Raw genomic sequence first — 11,875 nt, forward strand, 5'->3', positions numbered from 1 at the left:
CTATACTTACCTGGCGATCAAATGATAGTTTCGAAGTTTCAGAGTAGCCATAGCTATTTAGAACACTACGTAAAATTGAGCTTGAGTAACTAAATGAAACAATATAAAAATCGCACAAATATATATATGGATTATTTTTTGACACAATTATCTAAACTGCCTCTTAGCCTATACGTGTCGGTCGCGTCAGTCTCGCGAGACATATCTAATTGCATTTTGCTGAGGTGAGCTGCATTCCGCCTTTTTCCTCCCCTGGCGACCTTCGGCAACAACCGATATTTAAATCCTGCATTATTATGCATGCAAAATATCCTGGGGAAGAATTATTGCTGTTAATCTTTTTGCAGGCGCTTGTTTTTTTGGAAAAAGATGTTGGCGTTTTACATATTTAAATCGCGTTTTGGTGCAGAGAAACAATGTTTTAAGAATATTTTAGAAAAATTTTGTTACTTTCTTATAGTAAAATAATATCTCTTAGTTCTTGAAAAGGAGGATACAAGCAAAAAGAACCCCTTTATATTTTGACATTGAAATACCAACTTACTAAAATGGCCTTGAGTCGGAACTAACTAACTGTAATGTCTTCATGTCATCATTAATGTCAAATTTCTATGAAAATATGACGTTTATAATGGCACAGGTCCATTATAATCGTAGTATTTTCCTAGAGCACTTTGACCTGATTAAATTGGTGCAATTTCAGATGGACTATCTAAAAAAATATTATTTTACCAACTGACATTACTTGTCCGAAATATGACAGACTCAGGTGACATCTGTCACTCTACACACTATCCTTGTCTATCTAATCCTATCTTACCCCCTTAAAATGTCACCTCTCTAACACCTTATCACAAGGTCATAAGGTCTGTTTTCGTTTCTTTGGAGTCATAAAGTAAGTTTGTACTTTTAAGGCAGGGTCAGCTTTATATAGTTTTTGTTAATGATTTTGTTTGATACACATGTGGTCTGTAACATCCTTACTAATAGTATAAAATCTATCCCATATCCCTTCCTCGGCTCTGAAACTATCTCTATACCCAATTTCATCTATAGATCCTGTCATATACGGCACGTGCCTTGAGTTGAGTCGTATTGTCATATTATGTTAACGGCACCAATCATGGGACATATAAGAGAAAAATTGAAGTATTTTTGATATTTCACCGACAACTGTAAAATTTATACCGCTTTATGCTTTAAAAGTTTAATGTCTAATTCATCCTCTATGTTTTCTATGTATTTAATGAAAGCTACTGAAATTGGTTTCAATATTGTTAACCAATTTAAACTATGGTGTCTTGCTCCAGTTTTTGGATGTCATTAATTTTCAAACTAACAATACTTATCAATGAAAAATTAAACTTAAGCAGCTTTTTGGCTCTTGTTTATGGTAAAATGTTGTCAGCGTTTAAAAAACTGACGGTAAATACTTGTTTTACAGGATTTGTCTATACCATTACATTACTGGTGCCTTTTCCGATATAGAATTGACAAATTTGGGCGTCATCGTGGGTGACACGAACTATAAATCAGTTCGGTTGAATAGTGAAGAGGTAATAGACAGACATACAGTAACTTTCCCGGAGTCCGCTGGCTCGGTCACCTGAAGCGGATGGAAGAGGATTGTGCTGTGAGAAGCGCGTATGTGGGGCACCCGGGTCGAAAACGTCCATTTGGGCGTCTCAGGCGCTGGAGTGACGAAACCCTAAAAGACCTGTCAGCCCTCGGCCCTCGGAATACCCAACTGGCGTGATGTGGCGCAGAATAGGGCAGAGTGGCGCTCTCTTGTGTCAGAGGTCAAGGTCCTGTTCGTATCATTGCGCCGGTAAAGAAAGTAAGTATAATCAGGTCATTTGAAAGGTAAAGGTTATATAATTATAAAAGTAGATATGGAACATTTTCTTTTATTATTCTTATTCTTAAAACATTTCGACAATGCATAAACTTTTCAAAAGTATTACTTCCCATTTTCTCAGCCACTTTTTGTATAAAAGTTTGGGCTATGTATGGCGGGTTATTGGCAGCTGAGAAAAAATTTAGTTAGGTAGGATTTAGAAAGTATGAATGTTATTATTCTTCTAATGTATAGGTTAACAGGAATACTGTTCTATGTAAATATATTATATTTAATTCAGTACACTAATCCTACACAAAGTGGTAAACCTCATTGCCAATGTCGGTATCAGCCTTCTTATCATCCATCAGCTGAACGCGCATGTGCGTAGAGAGCGGACCGTCGCGACGCGCCGAGAACGCACGCACTCGAACCTTAAAAAAGTAAAAAATATATTCATTTCTAACTCGCTTATATTACGACTCGGTCACGATATACACTAGATATTCGATGCAGGGACAAAAAAACAATATTGGAGCATTTTCATTGCAGGTGTAGAGTTCAAACAGTCGGTTGGGTGGCCAAATTTTGTTTCGAGAGGCAAATTAGTTAATTAAATTAAATAATCATTTAATTCAGGCATAGCCCATATAAGTGTTAGTAACAGCCTTAAATAATAATGTTAAACTATGACTATTACAATTTTCTATAATCTACCATGCAACACGTATACTTAGGGCTAGGACTATACAATACCGGGTGAGCAATACATACACTTTGATATAATAAAATGGTTTTCTATTTATTAATAGAAAACCATTAAAATTACGTTTTTGACTAGCCTCAGGAAGTAAAAAAAGTCATTAAAAATAATTCAAACATGTCAGCATTAATTAAAATCATACCTTTTTAACAAAAAATAAAACCGACTTCAAATATTACCAAAAGCGCCATACATGTACCTATAACATTTGAAGAGTTCCCTCGATTTCTCCAAGATCCCATCATCAGATCCCGACTTGGTGCCAACGGGACCATCTCAGGGTTATACCCGTTCGATATAAAAAAAAATTAATCGGTTCACGATTCTCGGAGATATCGAGTAACTTAGATACAAAAAAAAATCAGTCGAATTGAGAACCTCCTTTTTTGAAGTCGGTTAAAAATATAACAATAATTTCATTAAAAATAATTCAAACATGTCAGCATTAATTAAAATATAAAAATCATTTCATTAAATATAATTCAGACGTATCAGCATTAATTATACATCTAAAACTAATCAAATTGCAATAATTATAATAAAAGATAACATTTCACTACTTTTTTATTCAGAATATTAATAATGTTATTTATTATAGTCTATCGTCGCTGCAGCGAAGTTTTCACGATAACGATATTATCTATGCTGATATTAAAACAACAAGAAACTGTTCTGGAGCTTAAGGCTCGGCCGCCAAAATCTATTTCCTACAATTATGTAGGCGGTGTGTTGCCGTGCCCAAAATGCGGTCGGAAATTTAGTAGGAAGTTTGGGTACGCGAGCCATCAAAAGCGCACCAGAGAGTCGAACAGCTACACTCTGTTAACAGTAATTTAAAATGTCCACTCCAGACAGTCGCTGTGGCAGAAATCGGTCAGGAGTCATCATCATTGTATTGGACTCGCAATGTGTTGTAGGCCCTTTGTATAAAACTAGCCCACAGACTGCACGGTAGGTAATACTGGGGGGTTGTAAGGTATTTATGTACTGTACAGAGCTCAAATCAATATCAAATCAATATATTTAAAATAATCCTACAACCTTACCTCATAAATGACGTTTAGTTTGATGCTGGGGACCTTAGTTTTAGAGGTCTGTGGTCCACGCACTAAGATCTCTCTGGCGTCTTTTTCTGGAGGCGTGTCGGCATCACCGATCTGTTAACAGTATCAGTATCAGTATTTTGTCTGTATTTATCGCATCATCTTATCCATAATACATATTCTGGTATTTCTTAGAGTCCTCACGACACAGGCTTGACCCAGTGTGAGGGCTACTGCTAACCAAATTGTAATATTAGTAAGTGAAACCTACTATATTTGTCCTATGCCTGGTAACTAAATAAATTTTGTATTTATTTTTGTAACATCATAGCCTTGATCTTGATATAAATGTTTCTTACAATCCATACTTACTAAATATAATTAATTAAAAAAAAGCGGCCAAGTGCGAGTCGGACTCGCCCATGAAGGGTTCCGTACCATTTATGACGTATTAAAAAAAACTACTTACTAGATCTCGTTCAAACCAATTTTCGGTGGAAGTTTGTATGGTGATGTATATCATATATTTTTTTTAGATTTTTCATTCTGTTATTTTAGAAGTCACAGGGGGGAGGGGGCACAATTTTTTTCACTTTGGAAGTGTCTCTCGCGCAAACTATTCAGTTTAGAAAAAAATTATATTAGAAACCTAAATATCATTTTTGAAGACCTATCCATAGATACCCCACGAGATAGATACACGTATGGGTTTGATGAAAAAAAAAATTTTTTTTTAATTTTATGACGTATTGAAAAAAAACTACTGACTAGATCTCGGTCAAACCAATTTCCGGTGGAAGTTTGCATGACAATGTATATCATATATTTTTTTTAGATTTTTCATTCTGTTATTTTAGAAGTTACGGGTGGGGGGGGGGGGGGGACACACATTTTACCACTTTGGAAGTGTCTCTCGCGCAAACTATTCAGCTTAGAAAAAAATGATATTAGAAACCTCAATATCATTTTTAAAGACCTATCCATAGATACCCCACACGTATGGGTTTGATGAAAAAAGATTTTTTGAGTTTCAGTTCTAAGTATGGGGAACCCCCAAAATTTATTGTTTTTTTTCTATTTTTGTGTAAACATCCTAATGCGGTTCATAGAATACATCTACTTACCAAGTTTAAACAGTATAGCTCTTATAGTTTCGGAAAAAAGTGGCGGTGACATAATCGGACACAGACAGACGGATATGACGAATCTATAAGGGTTCCGTTTTTTGCCATTTGGCTACGGAACCCTAAAAATGATAAAATGATTGAAGAAGACAAATCGCTGAACGTGAATACGCGTCGTTGAAAACTTCAGTTCTGATCTTCAACATCACTTCATCTTGAATTCATTTTAATTTAATTGCTTTATGTTTGCATAGGATATTTTGAGAAACCCTCGATGATACAACAATTATTGGCCTTGACGGGACTTACTTTAGGAGGCATCTCTTCTTGTACAAGTGTTTTTACTCCGTCTACGACCTCATATTTGTAGGTTTTGACTGGTGGTAGCTCCCAAACTTTGACCTGAAAGACAGACGGGATCTAACATAAATTATATATGTAAGTATCTTTGGCTACCTTGTTAATTTAATTGTTATTGTGATTGACACTATACAATGTAGGGGAGACCTAGGAGAATTGGACAAATTTTACTTTTTCGGTCATAACTCTGTTGTATTAAACGCTAATTTGCGAAATATATGTCATTTGACAGATATTGTCATAACTATTTACCATTCAAAATAGGAAACCTTATTGTACTTGTAAATATTTAAAAACATTTTTTTAGCATGTATCTAGTCTGTTTCAATTTTCATATTACTGAGGTAACTTGAAACAGGTGCTAAATAAAACCATAAATATATTTTCAGCGGTGTGATATGAATTACGAGATGAGTTGCAAATAAGGTTTTTTAAACTACCTTGTTATTTTTAGATTATTACACTTCATTTTAATTTACAAAACATAGACTTATTTATTTACTGGAAAACGTTGACAAACCTAAACATATGATTAAAAGCACTGCCAGAATGGTTCATACATAAAGCAAAAAAATCTTAAACTGATAAAGAAACGGCCTTAAAAAAAGATGAGAAACTTACTTCTAGCAATATTTTGACCCTAACCACCCGTAAAACTAAACTCATCAACTCATCTGAGAATTAAGCTATGTATTACGGAGTCGGTTAGGATGGAAAATGAACCACTTCTTTCTTGGTGGTCATACTTCTAGCATCTATAAGTAGCTAGCCAGTTATGGACGCTATGTTAACTCACCTCGATCTCCCCTATCGTCGTCCACACTGTTAACCTCGCACCTAAGGCCCACCATGTTAAATTTTCCTATTTTTAATCTGAACTTTGTTTTATAGTAAATTGCACGAAATTCGTTTTTTATAAAGTAATAAAAAATAAAAGAAATGCTACTTTATTTGGTTTATGAAAGGTTCTAATTAGGCTGAAACCAGGTGTGATCGTGGTCAAACGCCTGCCTATCCTCCATAAAAAAAAAAAAAAACGGAGTGTACATTGTAATGCACATTGGACCTTAAACGGTTAAGTGACAATTCGTATTGTAAACCTTATTGTAAGCACATAAGGTCCACCTAAAGTCATTGTTGCTGTTAGTACCTGTAATGAGCGCACAATACGTAAAACTAAATTATCCTGCGACCTTGTTTCACAAATAAGCCAGAATAATTATCTTTTGTTCTGATTTATCTTTCGATCTACATTATATTGCCGGCATTTTTTCTATGAATAAACTAGGTACCTACTTGGTTATATGGCATACTCGTATGCATTCAATAGGAAAAAAGGAAAAATTGAAAAAAATACAGACAAGATTTGAAATAGCACCCTCTTGAGATGTAGGCCCAACTGAATATAATGGATGAATTGCAAGAACCTGAGTTCTTGTAAGCTTCGGTAGATTAGTAATGTCCTATAATATTTAATGTCCTATAATCTTATACCTTTAAACGAGCAATTCTTGTAAATATATATATATTTCCGGGATCTCGGAAACGGCTCTAACGATTTTGCTGAAATTTGGTATATGGGGGTTTTTGGGGGTAAACAATCGATCTAGATTAGTTTTATGTTTGGGAAAACGCGTGTTTTCAAGTTTTCATGCGTTTTTCTTTCGACGCAGAATATGGTCGCTAATTTCGTGTTACCGGCCGCTGTCCGTCTGGTCCAGCGGGTTAAGACACGGACGGCTAGAAACGAGTGTTACGGGTTCGAATCTCGCCCGGTGATTAACTTTTTTTTAATATGTTCAAGTTTATATATAATTTTTTAATTTTTATTGTTTTAGACAAGTTTAATTTAGTAAAAAAAATGTAGTTAAGATTATCACCTATACACCACCATATTACAATAAATAGTTATAACCGAGCAAAGCTCGGTCGCCCAGGTACTATTTATTAGTTGATACAGTGCGTGTTTATTTATACAAGTGTTTTTTCGTTAGTATATAATTATTTGAACAAAATTTACAATTGAGAAACGTGACTTTTGTGCCTTTTCGTAACTTATTACAGAGACCATGTTAGAGCCAGCCCACACTTGAGCGACGGCGTCTAGTCAGCGCTAGTTGAAAATGGCGTCGCTGCGCAGTTGCGCCAACGTTGCGTCGATCAGCAGCCATAGGGTTGACTAGACGCCGACACTCGGGAGACACTATAGTGTGGGGTGGCCCTATTTGTCTGAGACAAGGTACGCAACTACGCAGTGGCATATAAATCTCATTCCTTGACCACACTCAATACCATTTGCAACCAAAACTACAAAACAATGAATTATGAGTCACTTTCTAAGTGATAACATGTAAGAGTGAGATGATATGATGAATAAAGGAATTTCGATGTTTATAAACTGTGGCTAGGATTCACATAAGCAGGTTCATAAAATATGTTTATGAAAGGAAGTGCTATAGAATATTTAATATTCAAAAGTGAAGTGCTTGTCATTGTACACTGTAAGAGTACCTACAATTTAAACTTTTGTCAAAAAATAAATAAAAAACAAAACAATTCAATACAAAAAAATGGTAATTCCATTATCTACTTCGTAGCTCGTAATAAAATCTATAATTGTTATTGTAATTGTACCTATTATTTGAAATTTCAAAGTCTAAATTAAAAATTGTGCTTGTTATTTTCAATATTCCAAAGTATGCTTGTTATAATTGTTAATCGTGTCGTGTATTATCTTATTTACTGAATGTTACTGTTAAATTCAACTTTAAATTAAAAATACCCAATAATTGTACTTTTTTTCGGAACAAAGGAATTTTGTATTAGCTATAAGTGGAAACTTTATCTTGTACCTTATTATATTATTATTAAGTGCTGTATGATTCCAAAAAAAAAAATAAGGTGTCAACTTTTGGGCATCAGTATGTCGAGCACTGGGACGTTTATGATTCCATGAAATTGTCTACCGTTGTGCCGTACAAACGTGAATTTTCTGAAGAATGCAGGTACAAGAGTTTTCTTTTCCGTGACTTTGCTTTAAACGCTGAAAAAAAGTCGCCCGTGGTATGCTCCTTTACCTTATACTATGCCCTCTACACTTGTTCAGCTGTTTTTGATTCGTGTTTATATTTGATTGAAGAACAAACATCCAAACTCAAATCATTTTACAAGTTTCATTAGGATTCAAATAAATATGTAAATAGTACTGTACTGCTGCATCAATGGTTGACGAGCCACATCACGCGCGCGAATGGTCACACAGAAAATAAAATGCGTCCGTACGGGACAGCCCGTGGTATGCTCCTTCACCTTATACTATGCCCTCTACACTTGTTCAGCTGTTTTTGAGTCGTGTTTATATTTGATTGAAGAACAAAAATCCAAACTCATCATTTTACAAGTTTCATTAGGATTCAAATAAATATGTAAATAGTACTGTACTGCTGCATCAATGGTTGACGAGCCACATCACGCGCGCGATTGGTTGCAGCTAGTTGCCTTAGACTGCACGATTAGCTCTAAATTGTGAGTGACACCACTAAAATAACACCATTCTTAGTGCCGACGATACGGCGGTAATGTGGCCGCAAACGACACTTGTCACATTTATATTAAATCAAAATTGTACGATAGGTCATACCTTATACCCCAAAATAGGTTCACTCGGATCATCATGCTTCACAGGTGCCCACTCCACTTCCAAAGACGGAGGGTCCAAGGCCGTCAGCACCAGGAGATCAGGTCGAGGAAGGTTCTTTGTCTTCTGAAGAGCCAGACCCTGGCATAGAGACGCAAACGCCAGGAGGAGTAAACACTTCATCGTGTACACTGGTGTTGATGTTATGCTGTGAAAGTATTTCAAAGATGATTTTTATTGTTATGAACAAAATATATTCAATAGGTAAATATGTAATAATAAATTCATGCTTACATAAGGAATTCTCCAACTTCTAATTTTGGTCCGTTGATGTTAGTGACATCCAGAGAATTACACAATTTATTAATTTACGCACTAAAATTATAATAGCCCAATCTTTGAATGGGTTTAAACTTGTTGGTGGATTTTAGGAAAAACGAATGCACTTCAGTTATATAGTTTTGTTAAGTTACATAAATACGTGTGTCTCCAACGGCGGTCGAGACATGAATGGTGATTGAATGAACGAATGTTTATAAATAAGCCGGTCGTGAACTGTGCTTGATAAGTGGATTATGGTGTAAAGGCTTGGTCAGAATGAAGCTTTTATAAAAATAAGGATTTTCAATTGAATACTGGATTTATCTGTTTATTTTTGTTTCATTTGAAATTAATGTACATTAAGTAAATTATATTATATATGGTGCTAACAAATTAGTTACCTATATTATAAGAGATGGTATTTTACATTAAAACAACTGGCTTTAATTAAGAACACTATTTATATAATTGTTTTGATTTCATTTACCAAAAAAAAAAAAGCTAAGCTTTAAGGCTTATGTTGTGCGTCAATACCAACTGGGTAGCGTTTCATTATAAGTCATTGTTACCTAACCCTATGGACGTCAAGTTCGAAATAACTATTTCAATTCAATTATATATTGTACTTTGGATCCAGTAAGCCAGTATGAACTATCCTGTACAGTCGTATAGATTTATATTACTCTGCAGGTTTACTAGTACTGTATAACTATACACTATGTTACTATGAACTATGTAATGTTGTTGTTGGCAGTAGCTATATTGTTCTGAAACTTTGTACTTATAATAGGGTAAGGTATATTTATATGTCTGTAATCAGTAAATTTAAGTTTTTCATACAAAACTTGATTTTGCTCTATTTTGTTTGTTTAGTAAGCTGGAAACATTTAATGTATTACAGGTATACCTCATGTTTTTTTTAAGTACATTTTAAAGAAAAAAAAACATTACAATCCAAGACGTAGTATTAAAATGAGAACGAAACTTAGTTTGAATGGGAAGGTAAAATTTGACCGAGCTTGCTGCGGACTCTTGACAAGCGGGAACCATCATTGTTAGGGTCCTACTGGACGTAAAAATGATAATGCGGACTGTATAAAATAGGCTGGTTTATTCCGCCTTAATCACAAAGAATCCCGGCCAAACAATTATAAAAAACTAATACGGTATTCGTCCGTTGCCGGTGGAGTATGTGAAGCCGAGTGTGTGCCGGGATTCTTTGTGATTAAGGCGGAATAAACCAGCCTATTTTATACAGTCCGCATTATCATTTTTACGTCCAGTAGGACCCTAACAATCATGATCGGTTAATCATCCACAGGATGTGCTACTTATTGGTGCATGTCTCTGCTACTTTAGTACTGCATGTTGTTGGGCTTTGCGACGATCACTAAGCTCAGCGTGAATTTGAAGAATAATAACCAATGAGCGGAATTCTTCATAGCAAAAATCAAACTGTCAGAGGGCAATCCCTCCTAACCTAACTGTTTTATCGACTTATCGATAAATATTTGTCACTTAACGAAACACAGGTGTCCCTAATTAGCTGACCGCCACTGTATTTTGGTATAATAGTAAAGAATAAAACAGAAAAAAACTTTTATGATGTAAATGAACGTAACATTTAGAGCAATATATTGTGGAAGAATCTTCTTTGAAACTGAAATAAGAATCTTTCTGTATCCATTTTTTTATTGTTTTCTTTTAGTAACACGGCACGGAAATCACTCATGAAAACTCAAGTGACATAAATGACATATGTGACGCTGACATGATTTACTTTAATACGGAGATGCAAATTGCTTATCAAAGAGGTCAAATGTTACAGAATAATCTTTTAAGTGGATTATGGATACCTAATGCGATATTATTCCGTAACATCGATAAGTCGATAAAACAGTTAGGTCAATCCCTCTGACAGTTTGATTTTTGCTATGAAGAATTCCGCTCATTGATAATAACAGTACGTGGTACTTAGAGTACAATATACTCTAGACAAGTGAGTTGCGTAACAATACAATACATATACTCTTTATTACACACCACAATAAAATAAAACAATACAAAAGAAAACAGAAATGCAAGCAGCAGGCGGTCATATCGCTAAACAGCGATTTCTTCCAGAGAACCTTTAGGTAGCGTACAATAAAATTGTTGGTTCACGGATTTATATAAAATAAAGGGTGTCATTATAAACTATAGTTAGAGCCACCCCACACTTTTTGAGCGTCGGCGTCTAGTGAGCGTTTTGGAAAATGGCGTTGCTGCGCAGTTGCGCCGACGTTGCGTCGAGCAGCAGCCACAGGGTTGACTAGACACCGACGCTTGGGAGACGCTAGTGTGTGGTGGCCCTTAAGAGTTCCTCTGAGCTAAAAAACCGAATGGCTTCGTAATTCAAAGTAAAATAAACATTAAAAATATTTCAGCACTAGTTTTCATTTTGTATTTATTCCACCTAGAATGGGGAGCTCTTTAAACCAGACAAATTTTATATTCAATAGTAAAGAAAAAAAAAACTTACTCCGTCAGCTCAGCGACTCAAAATGAGCCTTGGCCTCCGACACAAGACCACACCACTTTTTGCGGCCATATTGACTTCTCGCCAAGTGTTGACTCGTAGTTCTCCTCCACCATGCTGCACCAGCGATACCTGAGGTGTCTGATAGGAAAAAGAACCACTAAATAAAAATCAGCTTGTAAATACTTGGGCCAGTGACCTGCTATGAGAGGAGTGTTCCAATATTTAAATAAAACAAGCTTTGTCAAGTTATTTTATATAACAAATGCTTT

General features: G+C 35.3%; 1 protein-coding gene across 2 annotated transcripts; it reads right to left on the reverse strand.

Moving 5' to 3' along the window:
• Window positions 1-657: 657 nt before the first annotated feature.
• LOC133520875 (uncharacterized) lies at window positions 658-9,282 on the reverse strand. Of its 2 annotated transcripts, XM_061855570.1 has the most exons (6): window positions 9,059-9,282; window positions 8,768-8,972; window positions 5,077-5,169; window positions 3,647-3,757; window positions 2,175-2,271; window positions 658-1,808 (listed from the first exon to the last, which is right to left on the reverse strand). In XM_061855570.1, exons 2-6 carry the CDS (start codon window positions 8,945-8,947, stop codon window positions 1,801-1,803), a joined length of 489 nt encoding a protein of 162 aa, XP_061711554.1. In that variant the 5' UTR covers window positions 8,948-8,972; window positions 9,059-9,282; the 3' UTR covers window positions 658-1,800. The 2 variants fall into 2 exon arrangements, with proteins under 2 accessions (XP_061711554.1, XP_061711553.1); XM_061855569.1 differs by lacking the exon at window positions 658-1,808 and having other exon boundaries at window positions 1,892-2,271.
• Between the last annotated feature and the right edge of the window lie 2,593 nt (window positions 9,283-11,875).

The sequence above is a fragment of the Cydia pomonella genome, chromosome 8 (genome assembly GCF_033807575.1).
Source record: "Cydia pomonella isolate Wapato2018A chromosome 8, ilCydPomo1, whole genome shotgun sequence".
NCBI classification, from domain to species: Eukaryota; Metazoa; Arthropoda; class Insecta; order Lepidoptera; family Tortricidae; genus Cydia; species Cydia pomonella.

Excerpts from the sequence above, each read along its gene's own strand:
- LOC133520875 (XM_061855569.1), bottom strand. The coding sequence starts at position 8,947 with ATGAAGTGTTTACTCCTCCTGGCGTTTGCGTCTCTATGCCAGGGTCTG. Across the intron at positions 3,758-5,076 it reads AAGAAGAGATGCCTCCTAAA|ATCGGTGATGCCGACACGCC; the intron begins GTAAGTCCCGTC and ends TACTGTTAACAG. Across the intron at positions 2,272-3,646 it reads AACTAAACGTCATTTATGAG|GTTCGAGTGCGTGCGTTCTC; the intron begins GTAAGGTTGTAG and ends TACTTTTTTAAG.